The sequence below is a fragment of the Tenrec ecaudatus genome, chromosome 16, assembly GCF_050624435.1.
Source record: "Tenrec ecaudatus isolate mTenEca1 chromosome 16, mTenEca1.hap1, whole genome shotgun sequence".
NCBI lineage: Eukaryota > Metazoa > Chordata > Mammalia > Afrosoricida > Tenrecidae > Tenrec > Tenrec ecaudatus.
In genome coordinates this window covers 81192492-81214530 of record NC_134545.1, presented here as the reverse complement: position 1 = coordinate 81214530, position 22039 = coordinate 81192492, and the positions used below count along the sequence as shown (strand labels likewise).

Below are 22039 nucleotides of genomic sequence, written 5' to 3'. Positions count from 1 at the left end.
TTTGATAGCCAGGCACCATCAGCTTTGTTCACCACATGTGCTTATGTACCCATTTTTTTCTTCAGCAACTGTGTTGGGAATAATCCAGAATGCTGGATTATTAGAACAGTGTTCTTGCGTTGAGGCAGGGCTTGAGCAGAGGCTCAAAGTCCATCCACTTCCTCGGTGTATTGCCATGTAAATATATGTGCATACACCAATTCCTCTGTATGAATTAATGTATTTACATACGTACACAGCTGTTTGTACCTCTAGCCATAGCTTTGCTGCCTAGATCTTTCCTCTATTTTCTTTTATCGTCCTCCTTTCCCACCGTCACGTTCACCCTTCTTCTGCCTCTTAGTAATTATTCTCAGCTAGAGTGCTGTTGCTCCAACACCCCCAGGATCTCTACATCCTCCTCGTGATTGATTTTAATTCCCTAGTTATTCCCGTCCATGGCATTGTTTGTTCACTGCTCCCTTCCCCTGCCACCTCCTACCCCCACATCCTTCTGGAACCATCGGCCCCTTGTTTTCTCCTCGAGCATGCTTCCCATGCCTATTTCATATAGGTAGGAAAATAAACAAAAATGGAGACAAACAAAAGATTGACTAAAAGGAGAGGGAGAGAAAAAAAAGAAATAACTAGAAAAACAAAACAAAACCCCCCAGAAGCAGACATAATTCCAGGTCTGTCTGCTGACCTTTATGACTGTCTCCCCACTGGTCCTGGGGGTTCCGGTGGAGGAACACTGTGAAAAGTGTTTTGTTTTCACTTTTAAAAAGTTTTGATGCTTGAGGTCTTTCCTGTGGAGATGATGATGGAATGGTCCTGGGATGGAGCCTAGGACTTGGTATTTTTAAAAGCTCCATAGGTAATCCAGGAGTCCCTGGCTGGGGCACACCATTATGCAGGTAGCTACTAATCTAAAGGGGGATGGTTTGGATCTGCTCAGAGCCATCCTGGACTGGGTAGCTGGGAGACCTCCTTCCTAAAGGTCACTGACACTGAAGACACTACAGAGTGCAGTTCTACTTTGAAACACACAAGATTGTCTTGGATTGGAGCTGACTCATTGGCAGCGGGTTCCATGTGACTAGCATGCACTCAGACACGAGGGCTCCAGTTATCACGTATTGATCAGAGGTCTGCATGGGTATCTGGTCTCCTTGACTGAGGACTATGTAGACTCTACCAAGTTCTGGATGCCGGAGAACTATTAAATTATTTAAAAATGTTCTCTTATGGAGGTAGATAATGAAGACATTTGCCATTTTAGCCATTTTCAAGTGTGCATCTCAGTGGCCTGAATTGAGTTCACCTGGTTGGACAACCTTCATGAACTTCAGTGTTAAAGTCCCCTGGGAATGCCAAAAATAGATTTTGGTGTCACAGTTTGGCGCTTAGTCAGACTCGATTGGAAAACACTCCTAACGGCCAACAAACAGTCCTTGAACTAACTACAAGCTTTTCTTTCTTGTTGTTATTTTGTTTTTTGTCATTGGCTTGTTGTTGTTGCTTTGTTTTCTTTTGTTGCTTTGTTTTGCTCTGTCTTGTTTTTATGCATGTTATTATCTCTTCAGGTCTGCCTAAATAAGATAGGCTGGATGAACAATCTGGAGGAGAAAACAACAGGATCAACAGTTCCAGGGGGGACATGGGTGAAGGGAGGGGGGTAAAAGGAAGTGGTGTTAACAAACCCAGGGACAAGGGAACAACAAGTGATCCAAATCAGTGGTAAGGAGGGGTGTAGGCGGCCTGGTTGGGCGAGACCAAGGGTAATGTAACCCAGAGGAATTACTGAAACCCAAATGAAGGCTGAACATGATGGTGGGACAAAAGGAAAGTCAAAGGAAATAGAGGAAAGAACTAGGAGGCAAAGGGCATTTATACAGGTCTAAATATAGCCGTGTACATGTGTAAATATATTTATATATAAGGATGGGGAAATAGATGTATGTGCATATATTTATAGGTTTAGTATTAAGGTAGCAGATGGACATTGGGCCTTTATTCAAGTGCTCCCTCAATGCAAGAGTACTTTGTTCTATTGGACTGGCATTCCATGATGCTCACCTTCCTGATACAATTGCTGAAGACAAAGCTGGTACATAAGCAAATGTGGTGAAGAAAGCTCATGGTGCCCACCTATCAAAAGATATAGTGTCTGGGGTCTTAAAGGCTTCAAGGTAAACAAGTGGCCATCTAGCTCAGAAGCAACAAAGACCACATGGAAGAAGCACACCAGCTTGTGAAATCACGAAGTTTTGAAGGGATCGGGTATCAGGCATCATCAGAACTAAAAATCATATCATTGTGAATAAGGGGGAGTATGGATTGGAGACCCAAAGCCCAGCTGTAGGCAATTGGATATTCCCTTACAGAAGGGTTATAGGGAGGAGATGAGCCAGTCAGGGTGCAGAGTAGCAACAATGAAACATACAACTTTCCTCTAGTTCCTAAATGTCCCCCCCCCCCCACTATCATGATCCTAATTCTACCTTACAAATCTGGCCAGACCAGGGGATGTACACTGGTACCGATAGGAATTGGAAACACAGGGAATCCAGGACAGATGGTCCCTTCAGGACCAGTGGTGAGAGTGGCAATACCAGGAAAGTGGAGGGAGAGTGGGGTGGAAAGGGGGAACCGATTACAAGGATCTACATATAACCTCCTCCTTGGGGGACAGACAACAGAAAAGTGGGTGAAGGGAGACGTTGGACTGTGTAAGATATGACAAAATAATAATTTATAAATTATCAAGGGTTCATGAAGAAGGGGGGAGCAGGGAGGGAGGGGGAAAAATGAGGAGCTAATGTCAGGGGCTTAAGTGGAGAGCAAAGGTTTTGAGAATGATGAGGGCAATGAATGTACAAATGTGCTTTACACAATTGATGTGTGTATGGATTGTGATAAGAGTTGTATGAGCCCCTAATAAAATTGCATATATAAAAGAAATTCAGTTTTAAGTGACGTTACTCTATCTTTTCTTTCAGGCCTCCAACCAGGGAGAACTTCCATCATCCTCCACCTCCACCAGTTCCCCCCCGAGGTCGCTGATGCCACCTCCTACTACTCAGCTTATCCACGACTTTGAGACTGGTGATTTTCAGCCCGTTAAGATGTCTTCCCGTGGAGTTTTATGGACAGGACTGTTGACCTTGTGACTCACTCTCTTGGCCGGGAACTATTACAGCCCTGCTCATTGGGACTGTCACGCTGTAGAAGAAAACCATAGCATGGCTTCATGAAGTGAGAAGCTAAGGACTTTATTCACCGTGGCCTCTTATTATTCTTGATTCGCCAAAAGGATGAAGACTTTATTGGGATACGGCCCTCTAATTTGGTGTGTCAGAAGCCTAAAGAGATTGATCGGAAGTGTACTTTACAAGTGGTTTCACTTACATACTAAAACAATTTTTATAATTATTTTCTTAAATTGTGAATTAGGTGGGAGGTTTATATTTTAGACTATCAACTCTGCGTTATGTACTTTTATTACTTCTTACTATTAGGTAGTCCCAGCCTAATTTATAGAAGTGGTTATAAGATCCTCAGTATCAAGAAAGATGGCAAATGTCCTAATTGTAAAACAGTCTTCCACGTTCTCTGGATTCAAGTGAGTGCTTAACTGGCAGGGCCGGTCACCGACAACAGACTGAAATAATTTGGAGCGGGATTAGTTCTAACCCTCTTAGATCCAAGGGTGCACAGTCGGGTAGAGGAAGAGGCGGGTGTAGACTCTGGGCCACTGACCCTGGGTTCATCATGCTTTTTACTTCCAACCCCAGACAGCCAGTCCCTCCCCCTTAAGAAATAGTCCAGATGTAGAAGTTTAGTTCATGGCTGATCATTGGCCTTCCAGAAGTTTCCTTCTTCCACGGCTGCCACACGTGGGACTCTCGTGCATTTTTCTCATTTGGGGTATTTGTACTGTAACACAGTAACGTGAGGAACCAGCTAAGCATGTTGGCATTCAGAAGCCTGGGGCATTACAGCTCTGTGGCCATTTATTGGTCTGTGGCCATTATAAGTCGTAGCTCTCGCCACAGGAGAGGACCCTTGACTTTTCCCCACTCCATTATAAGGCCAGAAGAGGAGGGAAAAATCCTAAAGTAGAATTAGTTCTCTGTTTCTGTACACACTGAATATTGCCCTAGGCTTGGACAGTCTTCTTGGAGAGCCTTAAATGTGGCATTAGTTTTGAGGCCCGGGCACATAATTCTATCTTGAAAGCACACATGAAGCCTGAACCTACAGTAAGATTAATACCAGACCCATGTTCTTAAATGGTCATTTCCCTTACACTTAAAAAATATTATTCTCCATCCATCCAGATAGATTAAAAACCATACGACCCAAGATTCACTTAAGTGCAGTTTCACTGGGTCTTTTCCGAGTGATTTTAAGTTCTCTTTCCTTCTCATTTCTCAATCCACTTTAGGACTTTTGTGACTTAGCACGCAAGGACTCCTATTGAGGTGAACAGCCTCTGGAGTCCTGGTCTCCTTTCTGACATAAGATACACTATGTCCTTCAGGTATATCCACATTGACAGTGTTTGTGCCAGGGAGCTAGCCTCATGCCTGGGACTTAGTAGCCATTCTGTAAGTGCTCCTGTAAGGAGCCCCTTAACTCCTCTTGGCACTTATGTGGGAGAAATAGGATAATAGAAGGGAAAAGGGGAACAAGAAATGATGATTGTTTGGCTGTCCTTCCTGTTATTTATGTAATCTCCATTTCCAGCACTTTTGACTTGGCAGACCAGTTTTTGTATATTCAGTGCCTCCAAGATCCCTTCTGGATGCAAATACAGATTTTTGTACAATCACAAATAAACAAGCATTTAGCTCAGTAACATGGTAGAACCTACTGCTGGCAAAAGGGCTTCCCATTTTATTTGTGCAACATGGTGCAATATTTTAGTATACTACTGCATTTTATTCTTATATGAAAATAAACAGGAAGCATAATGAAAAATGCTGGTGAGTTTTATGAACACAACATATTTGCGACATGGAAATGGTTATGAAAGCCAAGTTCGAAGTGGCAAACCTGAGAGCCTCATTGGATGCTCACTGACGCCGGCTTGTTGTGAGCCCACGCATTAAGAAAAAGAAGGTGTAATCGCTTCGATGAAACAGGACCTGTGCTATGAAAGAACATCTCTAATGGTGAGGTGTGACTGAGTGTAATTTTTTTACTCTCTTGGAACATTACCAGTTATTTATAGCACCAATTTATTCAATTTCCCAAGACACAATTTGTGCATTTGTCTTCAGGAGTATAGTTTGTAACAAAGCCATGAACTTCCATGATCTGAGACTAAGGTTTGCAAAGGTTAAAAGGTTTTGTATGTGAGAATTTTGGAGATAACTTGTGGCCACCGTCTTACTCTACAACTTGACAATTGGCTCAATAGGCAGTGAGACCAGCGATCATATGAATTTGCCTTTCCTCCGAACTCTTACCAGATACACTGGTCACTGCTTTGTAGGCCAGACCTGTTGCTGCATTGCATATTAAGACCTGGGAACAGATAACAAAGTATGAAGGCTGCAAGAATTGGGAAAGCAATCTGATCATTTAACTCGACATAGTTCATGATGCTTGGCCATCTCTAGGCAGAGTTAGAGGATGTAAAAAGCTTCAGTGAGTACGCTCCCATATGTCCCAGAAGTACGCCGGTTATCTTTACTCTTTCAGAGCCCAGTAGTCGCTCTGCAGTTGGTTGGCTAAGGAAGCATTGGTACCAGATTACTTCTAAGAAAGACAGGTGGTTAATTTGGATAGTCTGTCATCCTAGAATATAAGATCAACTTCTCTTTTTGAGGTGTCTCTGTGGGTAGCTATTGCTCTTGTTTGATAAGTTGTATTCTGTTCATTTCTAAGCCAGTTACTAAAGATAATCAAAACAAGCCCTATATTCCTGCCCACTGGCCAGGGTACTATGTTCAGCAGTGTTGGGGAGAATGAACAGGAGGTTGAAATATGTATTCAGAAGTTTGAGGCACAACTCAGAATGTGCTTCCTTTTTTAAAAAATTCTTTTAAAATATTTTATTAGGGACTCTTATAACTCTTATCACAATCCATACATATATCAATTGTATAAAGCACACCTGTACCAGAATGTGCCTCTTATAGAAACTGTAATAAATAGTAGTTAGGCTCCCACCCCACCAAACCCTATGTAACCCCCATTGTAGGAGAAATGCCTTCGCGGGCTGCTCAGTAAGAATTAGCAAGATATACGAAAGAGAACATTGGCTTGTTAAACCTGGCCTTTATGCTGGTCTGCCACCAGCCTAGTCTGTGTAACTTGACCACTTACTAGACCTGAGTTTCATCATCTGTAAAATAGGCACATTTATAATCAATCATACTACAGGTCTGACCAGGCTGACTAGAGAAACAAATCCAGAGGCATCATATATGTATAAGAAAGAGATTTATATCAAAGAGTAATTGTTTATTAAGAAAACATCCCAGCCCAGTCCAGATCAAGTCCATAAGTCCGATATCAGCCCCTAAGTATGGTCCTAGCCTATAAATCCCTCTTCAGACTCATGCAGCACATGCAATGATGTAAAATGCAAGAAGATCACAAGCCAGTGGGAACAGTCTTGTGGATCCAGTGGTGGTGGAAGCATCTCGAGGGCTCTCGCAGGTCTCAGCATGGCTTTTCAACAGGAAGGTGAAAACAGACAGTGGCCCGCCTCCAGCAAGCCATTTATCTCAGTTGCCTTCCAGTCAAGCTGTAACCTGGTTGACAGGCTACACTCGGCCCACATGTTCCTACAGGAGTCACGTTGGCACCAAAAAAAACCCCTAATGATCACAAGGTCCCTTTGACTCTCGATAAGCCTAAGCAAGGTGCAGGGAATCTCACCCTGAAGACACGGAGACAACCTGACTGGAGTCACTACTGACTGACAAAGGATCTTTTTATTATGTGCTGTTTCAAATAAGGGACCTTTTCCTATACCACTGCTTTACCAGATCAATTAAAAACAGAGGGAGACTATGAAATGGGAAATGCACAAATAAATTAATGACCTTAATCGCTTTTCAGCCTAAGAACCAAATGTGTTCAGTGATGGCTTTCTAAAGAAAGAACTCAAGGCAATCATAAAGTTGGGTGTGTAGAACATTTCAGGTAGAACGGAGCAGGTGGGTGTGGTAGGGATTAAATAACAATAAAGGACTTACTTCCCACCCACAGGAAGTAAATAACTGAATTTCAAAGGGTTGCTAAAGATGGAAATGAGAAGATATGCTGTCATCCTTTGATCAAGACATCTAATGACTGTGTTTATTGAGACTGAAAATACAAGACTAAAATTGTTGGTTTTCTGGGTCACTTACTGGTCATGGGATCCACTCTTCTTTCACTGCTATTTGTTTCTGACACTTTTTGCCACCAGGGAATGAGGTTATGATTCTAGATGAAGAAAATGGTAAAATCATGTCATTGTGATCCACTTCTCGGTTTGTTGGAACTCTAATTTTTTTGAGTTCTGTTTTATAGCCTTGGGGGTTGTTAATTTCCAAGAATCTTTGAAGCTACATAGCATCTGTTAATCAATTCCTTTAGAATACGGTAAATTATTTTATATGGTTGTTCAATCCATAACATTTGTAACCCCACCAAAAGAGTAGGTGGAGGCATGCGAATAAGGTGTAGAGGACTCGACCTCGGGGACTGGTCAGTTTTACCACTGTGCTGGGTATAACTGGTGAGCCATCTCAGAACCAGGAGAGGAAAATGTTAAGACCACCGTGCATAGTCATGAGAGCAGAGTACATCCAAGATCTCTGTGTGGAGATGAGGAAGCTTAGACTCTGATGGCCGAACACCATTTATTCATTGATTTTGACAGTTTTATTAGCACGTAATTCACGTATCATTCAATCCAATAGGTCAATCACATTAAAGAGTGGCCCATCACCAGTTTTCGAATATTTTCTTCTAATGCTCATTGCTATGAGCCTCTCCCCATTTACCCGCCACCTCCTCGACCATGCCCCCGAGAAACCATTAATCTAGTTACTGTTTTTAGATTTACATATCCTGGATTTCATATACAGGAAAACACTTCTTTAAAAACCGAACAATAACAAAGTGAAACATAAAAACCGCAGCAGAAAAGAAAGCAGGAACTATTAAAAACTATCAGAAAATTAAAGTGGGTCAAAGGGAGATTGAATGATAAGGTGTTACATTCTAACCTGACTTCATCGCAATGATCCACTTTTCAATGCCCTCTGCATGACAGCAAATCTATTTACAGCCCTGGGGATTTACCAGAGGCCTAATCCACGTGTGCTTCCCCTTTACTCTTTTTAAACCTAATACTATTTACTCTGGTACTCCTAACACCTGGCAGAGTTCCTGACATAGTAGACGCTTAATAACTGTTGACTTAATGACCTGAAATCCTCTTGCCTCCATTAAAGTTTCCCAAACGCCCCATCAGACAAACTGAGCTTTCCCTCTTCTGACTGTTCAGTCTTACTGTCTGTCGGCTACTTGGTCCGTTGGTCACATTCCGTGCAGTTCTTTTTAGTGCTGTCAGGTCTTTAGTTCTCCGCTGGGTGAGTCATGATTCCTGGCGGTAAGTCTAGTCTTTCTCAGGAGAATACGTTTTACTTGACAACCCCAAGCGGTTGTCAGCCCTGTGGTGTCCACAACACAACCACAAAATGTTTACTGCTTCAAATCTGATGAACGTGTACGCAAGAAACTACCCCACCTGCTGCTTCAGTCCCATCGCCACTTCGTTCAAGAGCAGTGGTTACTCACCCAGGGAACGGTTACTGAGCTTCCCCTCTGCATAGGTCACCACGCGAGGTGCTCTGGGAACAGACAAAGACGTAGAAGACACTGCCTCTGATGTCCACAGCGATGTCTGCCTACACGACTCATCCAGCCATTCGCCATGCTCCGCTTTGCAATGTCTCGTACGCTGGCTAATAGGGGTTTATTCAAATCCTGCGATGTCATTCTTTAAACAGTTACTGAATGTCTATGATGTGAGAAGCGCTAGCTCAACAGCTGGGATAGATATAAAGACAATTATGACATAATGATCCAAATGCTACTGGAACCCCAAAGAAGCGGGTGGGAGCCCAGCTGTCCAAGAGAATCCCGCAAAGGTTTCCCTGATGACGTGATGATTCAGCTCGGCCTGACTGGGTGGTTATCTAGTGCTCCAGGAGAAGCAGGGCAGCCGAGGCCAAGTGCAACGACACGGAGATGCAAGCCAGCGTCGTGTATTTGGGAAATTACGGACGAAGCTAGAGCACGGGGATTGGTGAGCGGTAAGAGATGGGGCTTTACTTTCATCAAGAGCTCAGAATCTCCAGGGGCTGTTCTCCCCTCAGTGGCAGTGAGAAAGCTGGGGGTCTGAGTGAGCAGGCGCCCATAGCGCAGAGCTGAAGAATTTGGACTAAATCCTTTAGCAAAGAAAGTATGTTTTTCCCCTTCAGGCTACACATGCGGGGCTCACAGTACAACACTTGGAACCCTATTCAGACACTTAGAAAGACGGACAAAGTTGAAAGTGAACCACTGAATGGTGTGAGCCGTCATCTTTTTACAAATTTTCTAGAAGACTGACATTGCCATTCAAAATGGATTTGCACGCTAATTCTTCCCAACCCTTTTCCTTCTCTGGGGTACCGTTTAAACATATCTCCGGGGCATCATATATGCCAGTATAGACACATCCTTATATTAAAAAATGGCTGCATGGCTGGTGGTCCATTAGCAGTAGAGACACTTCTGTAACCAGACTACCTGAGTTAATCTTTCAGGAGGCTGCTTAGCCACCCTGCTTCAGTGAGCACCTCACCTATAAACTGAGCGTATTAATAGTGCCTGTTTGCACAGGATTATGTCTCCTTAGAGAGAGAGAGACAAGGCTTCCTACACTTGTCAGGCTCAAAACCCACAGGGACAGTCTATCTTACAGGGTCACTATGAGTTGGAATCGCCTCGATGGCAGCGAGTTGAGTGATGGCACCTTACGGGCCCTGGTGACATAGTGAGCTACAGTGGCCTGCTAACCACAAGGTCAGCAGTTTGAAACCACCACCTGCTCCGAGGGAAAAAGAGGAGGCTTTCTTCCCTGTGAAGATTTAGTCTCAGAAACCCGGAGGCGCAGGTTCTACTTCATTCTACAGCAGTGGTTCTCCATGTTCCTAATGCTGTGACCCTTTAATACAGTTCTTAATGTCATGGTGAGCCCCCTCCCCCCAACCATAATGTCATTTTTGTTGTTACTTCATCACTGTGATTTTGCTACTGTTAGGAATTGGGCGACCCCCTGTGAAAGGGTCATTTGACCCCCACAGGGGTCACGGCCCACAGGTTGAGAACCGCTGTTCTGGAGGGTCACTGAGTTGGAATCCACTCAATGGCAATAGAATTTTGAGTGTGGCTCCTTAGAAGTGAGCTGAAGAGACTCGTCTCACATCCTTTAGGCCTGAGGAGGGACCAGTCCCCATGCTTGGCGAGGAGGGCCAGTGACAAAGAGGAAGACTGAATGAGATGGGTTGACCCAGTGGCTGCGGCAATGGACTCCAGGCACAGCAGTGAACGTGAGGATGGTGCAGGCCTGGGCAGCGTTTCATTCTGGGAAACATGGGATCGCACAGTCAGAACTGACTCATTGCCGCTCAGCAACGTGATAAGGGTAAATGAGTCAATACAAGGAAAGGGCTCCAGGAGTTCCTGGCCAATGACAAGTGCTCAATAGACCTTACCTGTGAGTCCATGCTTGATTTAATCAATCAGCATTCAAGGAGTTATTAGCAGGAGGGGTAACTGTCATTTTAGAAAGATCTCTTTGGGAGGAGAGGCGGATTGGTGGCAGGGATCCTATGAAGAGATGGTGAGATGCGGAAGGCTGGCTAGCAGAGGAAGGAGAGGAAAAAGAAACACAGTGACATTTTGGGGAGACCAAATGCTGATGGCTGACAGCAAAAGGGAATCTAAGGACAAGTCCCAGATGTGGGGTTTAAAAGGAGTGTAGATGGTAATGCTAATCAACAAAGATATTTCGAGAGCCTTGTACAGGGACAAGTAGTTCTAGTGAGACCGCGGTTAGGGCTCAGTGGTGTGATGCTCCCCGGGAGAAAGACGTGGCAGTTGGCTGCTGGAGATTACAGCCGTGGGTCCCTGTGGGGCAGTTCTAGTCTGGCCTCTGCATAGGACCACTGTGAGGCAGAATCTGGCCGCGGTCATGGTTGCTCGGACTGGCGCTGTTTTAGGACTCGAGATCCCTGCTCAAGAGCTTCCATCCTACCATGGGTTTATTTATGTCCGAGGCCGGGGGACCAATAAATAACAAGTGTAAGCAAATAAATGAACAGGCAATTGAACGTAGCCCAGCATTTGATGGAATGGTAATAAACAAACTCATCTCGCCGCCGCCCAGTCGCAGGGTTTCCAAGGTTGTGATCTTGAAATGCACACGCGGGCAGTCTATCCGTTCCCCTCAGGAGCCTCCGGTGAGCTAGAACCCCCGACCACCCAGGTAGCAGCACCCCAGTTGCGTAACCGCTGCCCCTCCGGGTGCGCCGGTCGGCCAGCGACTGGAAAACACGGCTCCCCTCCCGCACACGGTGGGTCTCCCATCGCGACGGCCGGCCGTGAGAGCGCGGGATGGATCCCCCGCGGGAGACGAGGGCCCGGGAAGGCCGACTCCCTCCGATCGCGCTGGACAGGCGGCCCCACGGTCCACGCGCGGCATCGGAGGCCCCGGAAGGTCAGGCGTTTGGGCCACGGCCACACGCTCAGCACGCGGAGCAGGCGAGGCTGCCGGGCGGGGGCGGGGGGCGCGAGCGCGGGCCCTGGCGGCCGCGGGCAGCGGGCAGCCGGCGCCCTCCCGGCCCGGCGCCCGACGGCGGTTGCGGCGCGCGTCGCGAGGCACTTCCGGCGTGGGCCGGGGTGGCCGGATGACGTGGCGGAGTCAGAGGAAGCGGCGGCGGCGGGGGGCGGGGGAGGCTCGGAGCGGGCGGTGACGGCGGCGGCGGCGGCGCGGAGCGGGCTGCGGCTGGGCCCCGGGCCCGTGCGTCTCTCTGCGCCCCGTGGATGCGAATCGGCCGCCGCGGCCGCGGAGGAGTCGCTGGGCCGGCGCCGGGCCGCTGCGAGCGCGGAGGATGAGGCCGCTGCCGGGCGCGGCGGCGGCCACCGCGCTGCTGCTGCTGCTGCTGCTGCCCCGGGCGCAGGCGGACGAGCACGAGCACACGGTGAGACGCCGCGGCGGCCGCCCGGGCTCGCCGCCCTGCAGGCCCCGCCGCGGCCTGGACGGCCCGTCGGCGCGGCGAGCCCGGGGCCGCCCGGACCTGCTTCCGGTTGGGCCTGGCCGAGCAGGAACCCGGGCGCAGGGAGGGAGGCGGCTTTTCCGTGCGCTCGCGGGACGGGCCCGGCTCCCCACTCCCCGGGCCTCCCGCCCCACTCCTGGACTCCGATGGCGCCCGGGCCCGGGGCTCCCTGCGCTGCGCGCCGAGGGGTCCCCGGCGGGCGGGCCAGGCCCGGGCTAGGGCCCCCCAGCCCCGGGGAGGGGGCTGCGCGGGGGACTCCGGGGGGCTGCGACACGGCGAGCGCGGACGCACCCGAATACTCGTACCCTGACCAGGAGATCTTGCGCGGTGTGGTGCTCGCGGACTCCCGCGGCCGCCCAAACCGGATCCGAGCCCTGGCGTGCTTTTAGCGGCGTTCCTAAACTTGGGGTGAAGCAGAGCAGTTGACACGCGCGCACGCACTCAACCTGCACGTACTCGCCCCGAGGCCGCGCCCGCCTCTAACTTTCACCCCAGCGCACCCCCACCGGGCCGCTTCGGACCCTGAAGGGCCCCCTGTTCCCCAGGCTTCCCGGAGGGTCCAGCAGCCCTGTTGGCATCGGCTTCAAAGCGATTGGCGGTTTGTTTAATTGGCATCTTTACATCAAAGCATGATGGTAACGACTCTCCTAGTGACTTTCCCGCTGGCCTGTTTCTTGGTGGACCGAATGGTGGATGTGAACTGGGCCCGGAAGTCACGTTAATCGAGAGGCCGTTTGGCAAGTAGTTGTTTCTGTATCATTTTGTTCAGTTTCTCTATTGCATATGCCTGAAACCCTGAAGAGTGGGGAGCCTCCTGTTATACCCGATGAGAATGAAGCCATCATTCTCAGCCAAGTGGACTCCACTGGAGATTTTGATATAGATAAAGCTTTTTTCCACTAGTCCCTGGGTTACCTGGGCTCTCCTTTGGGCTTAGGAAAGAAAAATAATAAAAAAGCTTTAAGCTTTTGGCCATTTTACCATCAAAACGTCTTACCTGTATTACTTTTAGAAACAAACCCCGAATCTGTGACCAATTTTGGTGCTGTATTGTTACTTTTTACTCTTAAAGCAATTTTGTCCAGAGGTTAAATAGTTAAAAATACTTGTGTCTCTTTTATGAGGTCACATGTCTCAAAAGTGTAAGAGCAATGCTTGTTTTCTGAAGTACACAGGGACCAGCTGTAAGTTGGGCTGCCCGCTTGTGTTTGAATTTCTGGTGGGCATCTGTTGTTCCATAGAATTGTTATTTCTATCTTCACCTTTTTGAACACTTGAGAAAAGTTAGCATCTAAAGTGCAGACCTTCCTCCTAACCAGTTTCACCATCCAGGCATGCCAGCTTGCGTGGCATTTTATGTTTTATACTGCTATAAAAACGTAGAAAACAAGTAAAATACAATACATTAGAGGCATAGACTCGGGAATACTTTGTAAACTTAAAGCATAAATACCAATTTGAATGAAGTTTTGTTGACAGGCACAGTACATTTTTATGCCAATAATTTAAAGTATTTATTAAAAGGTTTTTGTTCAATGCCACAGGGAAAGCTGCATGTATGGAATGGCTCCTGGACAAAAGTGGTTTTGAATCCATGACGTTTCATTTGTCTCTCTGGAAGGTCATGTATTCCCTACTTCCCTTACATTCCCCCCCCTTCCCCGCACCCCCCACAGGCCCCAAATGTGTGAATAGTCAGTGGAGGGGGAGGGGCCAGACTTGCCAAGCGCCAGTTGCTGAGTTAACGTGTTTAATAAATACTGTGGAACTGGATTATTAATTAAAGGGCAGGTTTCCAAAGTTAAGGTTTGTTGCCTTTTGTATTAACTTTCTGTGAGACCTTTCCAGGTAAAAATGAACATGAACCAGAATTGACTCGATGGCAGCTGTAATAACAGTTCTTGTAGCATTTATAGAAGCACTGGTGACATAATGGGTTATATGTATGTTGGGCTGCTAACCACGAGGTTAGCAGTTCAAAACCACCAGCCGCTCTGTGGGGGAAGGATGAAGCTTTCTACTCTATTAAAAGACTTAAAGCCTCAGAAACCCACAGGGCCAGTTCTACCCTGTCCTCTAGGGTAGCCGTGAGTCAGAATGGTCTCTATACCATTGAGTTGGGTTTTGGTTTTTGGGGTTGCTGTGAGCTGGAATGGACTCAGTGGCCCCTAACAACAACAGTCATTTTTCCTTATATCTTAATATTACTAATAGCTGTTAGGTGGGTGGAATGAGGAAAATAGGGCAGAGTTCTTAGGTAACTTCCTGGGGCCACCAATCAGGAGCTGTAGAGGTGGGATTTAAGTCCTGGGCTCAGCTCATGCTCTGTGTAACCCTCTATCCCAGAAGTAGATTAAATGGAATGGTTCTCCATCTTGATAGCATTTTTAGTGCTTCATTCGTGGGCTGTCCCTGAGGAGATGTTAGGTTTGCATTAGGGCCGGGTGGGGTGGCCTTCATGACATGCCACCTGGGCAGTCACGCTGCCGCCTGCTCTCAGAAGGAAGGGCCCAGTGCTTGGTTTGCTGCTCTCTGCTGCCACTGTCTTGACAGTCTTAGTCCCCCCTCCCCCTTGGGTCTTCTTTATTCATTGGCCAACTTTCACATGCATATGAAAGTGAAAATACAGTAGGTTTAAAAAAATCATTTTATTGGGGGCTCTTACAACAATCCATCCATACATCCATTGTGTCAAGCACATTTTTAGATACGTTTCAACCATCATTTTCAAAACATTTTTATTTGAGTCCTTGGTATCACACCTCATTTCCCCCCCCCTCCCTTTACCCTCCCTCATGAACCCTTGATAATTTATAAATTATTATTTTTATATGTCTTGTACCAACTACTGTCTCCCTTCACCCACTTTTCTGTTATTTGACTCCCTGAGGGGGAGTTAAAAGTCCATCACTGTGATCAGTTCCCCCTTTCTTCCCCCACCTCCCTATATTACTAATTTTGCTACTCTCATTATTGGAACTGGGGTTTATCTGTCCTGGATTCCCTGTGTTTCCAGCTCTTACCTGTACCCAGGTACATGCTCTGGTCTAGCTGGATTTGTAAGGTAGAATTGGGGTCGTGATAGTGGGAGGGAGAAAACATTAAAGAACTAGAGGAAAGTTGTATATTTCCTAGGTACTATACTTCACCCTGACTGGCTCATCTCTTCCTTGTGACCCTTCTGTGAGGGGATATCCAATTGTCTACAGATGGACTTTGGCTCTCCACCCCTCCCACTCTCCCCCATTCGCATAGATATGATTGTTTGTTCTGAGTCTTCTTTGATGCCTTATACCTGATCTCATTGACACCTCATGATGACACAGGCTGGTGTGCTTCTTCCATTTGGACTTTATTGCTTCTTAACTAGATGGCCGCTTGTTTATAGTTAATTCTTTAAGACCCCAGACGCTATATCTTTTGAAGCCAGACACCATCAGCTTTCTTCACCACATTCACTAAGCACCCAGTTTGTCTTCAGTGATCATGTCGGGAAAGTGAGCACCTCAGAATGCTAAGTTATTAGAACAAAGTGTTCTTTCGTTGAGCGAGAACTTGAGTAGAGGCCCAATGTCCCTGTCTGCTACCATAGTACTTACTCAACCATTTTAAACAAAGGCTCTGCAAATTATTCAGCTGGTCTTGAGAGAAGGGGCAGGTACTTTAAGTAATTTCAAAAAAACTGCCTTCTCTTACTTTACCTTGTGAGTTAGCATCCAGGTGACCCATGTGATACATCTGTTAGTGTGCTTGTTTATCCTAAGGTCTTGTGCTATTTTCAGAAGAGTGATGTGGACGGATGTGAGGTTGAATTCTCGACCATATACACTTGCATTGCTATCAGTGTTTGTTAACCAAACAGGCATAGATGACAGGACATCATGTTTGCAAAAAAATATTAACGGGACAAGTGCACAAAGGACGGGTTCGCAGTAGGTGACCGGAGGGCCGTGCAGAGGGCTTCTCGGTGGGGAAAAGGTACGTAGGGTGTAGTGCGCATATTTGGTTTTCTGAAACTAGAAGTACCCTGAAGCATCTAGTGTTAAGAGTACCACCTCTCCTAAAACCCCAAACTCCCTCTCAGAAGTCACTGCCATCGAGTGAATGCTGACACGTAGTGAGTGCCCCCCTGTGAGCCTCGGAGACATGGGCCGTCTTTCTCCCCAGGGGCTGCTGCTGGTTTCAAATCTGCCGACCATGCAGATTGGTGCAGCCCAACAGCTAACCTGCAGCTAACAGCTAACACCACCAGGGCTCCTTAAAAACCCAAAGAACGAATTTCAAAATGGCTTCAGATTGAGCCTCCATAGTTTCAGGACTGGAAAGGATTTATGAGATCCTTTAACCAAACTCTGTCATTTTCCTAATGGCCAGCAAGGGCCCAGTGGTTGGACCAAAGCCACAAGACCTTGCTTTTTCTACCCATCTTTCTTGTAGAATTTCCTCAGCACTGTACGAAGATGTCGGCCTCAAAAAAAGAATGATTCCCAGGGTACAGGAATCATGTAAGCATTTTTTGGCTTACACTGTCATCTTGGATTTGCATGTGTTCTGCTTCTTCCACGGGGTCACAGAGTCAGTTTTTCTGTTGTGCATACCCAGGCTCTATGTTCAGCACAGAGTGCTAGGATCAGTGCTTGTTGAGTAACTTGAGGGATTAAGGCGCCAAGCTTGACCTAGACCATCACTCATTCAAGATGCCCCTTCTTGTGACCCGGTACCTGTGCCTGGCCGCCTCTCAGCCGCAGCTATGAACACTTTGTATCTCAGCACTGGTACTCCAGAAATGTTTTTTTGTTTGCTTTATTTTGGCAAATGAGATCCTGTCTTTGCTGAGAATATCACTACTGCAGAATCAATTCTGACTCATAGTGACCAAATAGGACAGATTAGAGATGCTGCTTTAGGCTTCCGAGATGGTTGGCAGGAGTAGAAACCTTTGAGAGTATAGGAACTCAAAGAGCTCATCTTTTGTCATTGAAAGTTTCCAAAGATTATAAGCTGTTTATTATAGTTTCTAGATTCTGTCATACATATCTGGTTTTAGGAAATAAATACTGAATTCATCACTCTATTTTTGGCCATGCTCTATGGCAGACTACAAGTTTATTTAGGCTCCAAGTTATTTTGAGATAGGCAGTAACAAAAAGAGATTCTACTCAAAAATAGACTTCTAATTTATTTGAAGTTTGGAATTCTAGAATTTTGATATATGCACATAAGTCCAAAAGTATTGCAACTAGCAGACAGACCTCGAACTATCTATTGGGTTTTTTCTTGTTTTGTTTTTCTGGTTTGTTTTTGTTTCTTCCTATGTCTGTATAAGATAGGCAGGATGAACAATCCCAAGGAGAAAACAATGGGACCGGTGGTTTCAGGGAGACGTGAGAGGGGAAGGGGAGTGTGGAGCCAACGAACTCAGGGGTAAGGGAACAACAAGAGATCTAAAATTGATGGTGAGGAGGGCTTATAATGCCTGGAGGGGTTTAATCAAGTACAATGTATCTGAGAGGAATTATTGAGAGCCAATGGAGGAGTGAGGATCGTGGGATAGGAGGGAGGGGAAAGGAAATGGAGGAAGGAAATAGGCAAAAGCTATTTTTAGAGATATAGCTATAGGCATGTATATATGTAAGTATATTAATTTATAAGGAAAGAGGCCAATGTACATAACGTTAAGTATTACAATAGAAGATGGACTTTGGGCCTCTACTCAAAGGGTTCCCTTAACACTTTGTTCTAATAACCTGACACTCTTTGATACCTTCCTGACACAGTTCCTTGAAGACAAAGCGGGTGCATAAGCAAATGTGAAGAAGCAGATGGTGCCTGGCTATCAAAAGTTGTAGTGTCTGGGATCTTAGAGACTTGAAGGTAAACAAGCAGCCATCCATCAGGGAAGCAAATAAGCCCCCATGGAAGAAGCACACCAGCCTGTGCGATCATGAGGTGTCGACAGGATCAGATATCTAAAGATCCAAAATACAACTTTTTTAATGCAAATGAGGGGATTTGGAGTGGAGACCCAAAGCCTATCTTTAGACTATTGGACATCCCCCCACAGAAGGGGGGTTATAAGGAAGGGATGATCCAACCAAAGTGCACTATAGCACTGACGAAACATACATCATTCCTCTAGTTCCTGAATGCTCCCCCCACTCCCGCCCCCACTACCACGATCCAGTTCTACCTTACAAATCTGGTGGCTAGGCCTGAGAACACACATTGGTACAGATAAGAGCTCTCAACACATGGAATTCAGGACCGATAAACCCCTCAGGAACAGTAGTGGGAGTATTGATATGAGGGTAGGGGGATGGCTGGGGAGTGGGAAGGGGGAGAAAGGGAGAACCCATCATAAGGTTGGATATATAGCCCTTACCCCCAAAGGGGATGAATAACAGAAATGTGGGTGAAGGGAGACAATGTAAAATATGAAATAATAATAACAATATGTAATTTATTCAAGGATTCATGAGAGTGGGAGGGTGAGGTAGGGAGGGGAAAAAAGCTTATACCAAGGGCTCAAGTAGAAAATACTTTGGAAATGATGGTGGCAACATATGTACAAGTATGCTTGACACAATGGATGTATGGAATGTTCTAAGAACTGTAAGAGCCCCAATAAAGTGATTAAAAAAGAAAAATAACGCTACTAGGGTTCCAGTCCATCGATGATAGGTTTATACCTAACAAAAGAGGTTCAAGCACGTCTCTGTGACCAGTAGGGGGCAGCAGACAGGTTCTCTCAGCAACACCTGTGTCTCACTCTTTATAGGGTGCCTTCCAACAGGTCCAGTCAACACAGTGGCTTCTGAGGGAATCTCCTGGGTCACCTCAGGTGATGGTGACTGGGGGATTCTAGAGGGGCATCTTGACAGATCTTCTCAAAGGACACAGGGTGATCACAGAGGGTTATTAGGAAAAAGTTGTAGGAAAATTGAAACCTGCATTGGTGAGAAAATTGCCGGGGAAATACCACGGAATCCCCCCCCACCATCATCATCAGTATTGCACCTGCGTATTCTTGGGGTAGCGAAGACTGCGTATTCTTGGGGTAGCGAAGACTGTCCTGCAAGAATTGTGTTGGGAAATCTTACCCCATCCACCCTATAGCCCTGATCTTGGCTCTAGATTCTGTCTGTTCCCCAACGGAAAGAACATTTAAAACCACGCTTTGAGTCCCTCGGGATGCTCAGACTGCCACTTGGGCCGTTGCACGTTGAAGACTGCAGAGTTCTGGAAACACTTCTTCAGCAGGCAGAAGATCTGCCTGAAGAAGGTGTCAAGAAACAACAGCTTAACATTTTGATGTTTTTGTTTTAATGACGGCATCTATGAATTTATAGTAATGCTTTTTGACCCACCCATGTATGTTTTAAATAATTACAAGGTTTTGCACGAGGGTTTTAGAATACCTTCAGAGCTGAGTTTTGCTCTTTGATAGGCATTTTGGTTTTTGATACGTATTTGAAAGTCAGTGGATATCCTCACCCCCTCCCACCCATGAAAATGAAAGATGACATTTAGGTGCTTGTTCCACGCCCAGTCTTCTGTCTGCCTGTGAAAGTTCTGCTTGTTTCATACAAACGCTAAGGGAGTAGGGTCAGTAATGACACGTCTGGAAGGGCTCCTCTAGAGGAAAGTTCATTCATGACTGTGGTCCAGGTGGGGAGCTCTCCTGCCCTCTTGTCCCAGCACACATGCAGAATGTGTACATGATGCAGGCCTAACACAAGAGGGTGCAGAATGCCATTCCTCTTGGAGATAGCGTGCTGGTAGCTTCTCAGGAAGGGTCAGATTCTTGGGCAGACTAAATGACTCAGAGAACAAAACAGGAAAGTTTTGTTTTGTTTTTGTGAGCCCTAGTGGCATTGTCGGCTAAATGTTGCACTGCAAACTGCAAGGTGAGCGGGTCATACCCCCCAGTGGCTCTGGGCGAAAGATGAGGCTTTCTCCTCCTGTGAAGATTGCTATGAGTCAGAATCGACCTGAAGGCCATGACCTTGGATTCTTGTTTGGTAGAGCTGTTTTTAGATACTTCACAATTGCATTGTTTCCTATTTTCCTGATTTCATTGTTGTTCTTTAGTTGATGAAGCTGACTTTGTTGTTAGCTGCCTGGCATGACAACCCTGAGCACAGTGGAATGGAATGCTGCCTGGTCTCGCTCCGTTGCCCTTCTCACGGTTTGTTGTGACCCATAGGATTTTCACTGGCTGATGTTCAAGCACATTGCCAGGCCTTTCTTCCTTGTCTGTCTCAGTCTGGAAGCTGTGTTGAAACCTAATTCAGCTTCATAGCAACCTTGCCTCCCGTGACATGAAGCTGGTTTGGTATTCACAAAAGTATAGTCCAGATTTTACAAATGCAATACTTATTAGTTATGTGATCTTAGGCCACTTATTTAACTCCTCTGTTCCTTTGTCTCGTACTCTTATTCTGTAAAATGGGCAAGTACTAGGATCCGCTTCATAAGCGTTTTGAGAGGATTAAATGCCGTGTAAGGAGCGGTGGTTATGCTTATTTAGCATCAGCCAAGGAGCCCTGGTCTCATAATAGGCTCCGTATTGGGCTGCCAGTTTTAAGGTGAGTAGTTTGAACCCACCAGTTAAGCAATTAGAACCCATCATTTGCTCTAGGGGATTGAGATGAGGCTTCCCGTTCCTATAAAAATGTGCAGCCTTGCAAACATAGGGGCATGTGCACTATGTTCTGTAGGGTCGTTTTGAGAGACTGTGGGCTTGGTCTGGGTAATGTTACTACTACAAAAGATGGTAAGATCATGCCATGTTGACAATTGGTCTGAAGAGTTCACACAAAAAGGAAGATTTGAGCAATTTTGAAGAATAAGTTTGGGTGGAGAGAAGTGGGGCATCATAGATTGGGGGAATGATGTAAGAAATAGGTGAAGCTGGCAAGGATAGGAAGACAATGTTACACGCTGGAGTGAACGGCTCAGAAGTTGAATGCTAACAGGGAAACTGTTCTGAGAGTCGGAGAAAGATGGGGCCGATAAGATGAATATAGGGAGCCTGCATTTGGCTTCTCTTAGTTGGTCACTTTCTACAGGATGATGGGGAGGGGAGGGGTTTGATGTGCTGATGGAAGGAATTCCTGCCACATTTGGGACTCTCCTGATCCCCTGCCGTGCTTTCCTGCCTTCCCTGCCTGCCTTCTTGTTAAAATGTAGCTACTTTATAAAACACCTTTCTCGGGATTTGGGTTTGGCCTACTCTTCCCTAAAGTGCACATTTTAAGAGAGAACTGCTTGGTGCAAATTCCTTGGTTGCTGCTTACTAACTGGAGTTTGGCAGATGAACCAGAGGCATTTCAAGAGCTATGGCTGAGTCTTAGTCTTGTTGTTTTGTTTTAGGATTTCCTGTACTGTTTGGAAAGTGAGGTAGACAGCCTTTTACCTAAGGGTTTCTAAGTACTAGATTGGTGGAAGGAAGACTTTAAAAAAAAAATCATTTTATTGGGGCTCTTACAACTCTATCACAATCCATACATCCATCCATTGTGTCAAGCACTTTTTTACAAGGGTTGCCATTATAATTTTCAAAACATTTTCTTTCTGCTTGAGCCCTTGATATCAGCTCATTTCCCCCTGCTCCTCCCTCCCTCCCTCCCTCCCTCCCAAACCCTTCATAATTTATAAATTAAAAAAAATAATTTTATTGGGGTCTTATATAACTTTCATCACAATCCATACATAATTTT

General features: G+C 46.1%; 2 protein-coding genes across 2 annotated transcripts in view; both read left to right on the top strand.

Moving 5' to 3' along the window:
- Positions 1-3045, top strand: part of PIK3AP1 (phosphoinositide-3-kinase adaptor protein 1) — a 146976-nt gene extending 143931 nt beyond the window's left edge. The window contains 1 exon segment of the mRNA XM_075533450.1: positions 2982-3045. Coding sequence (XP_075389565.1) covers positions 2982-3045 — 64 coding nt within the window.
- Positions 3046-11994: 8949 nt separating this feature from the next.
- TM9SF3 (transmembrane 9 superfamily member 3) overlaps positions 11995-22039 on the top strand; it is a 59985-nt gene continuing 49940 nt past the window's right edge. Inside the window, exon 1 of the mRNA XM_075534341.1 lies at positions 11995-12242. Coding sequence (XP_075390456.1) covers positions 12153-12242 — 90 coding nt within the window. The 5' untranslated portion in view covers positions 11995-12152. The remainder of the gene's footprint in view (positions 12243-22039) is intronic.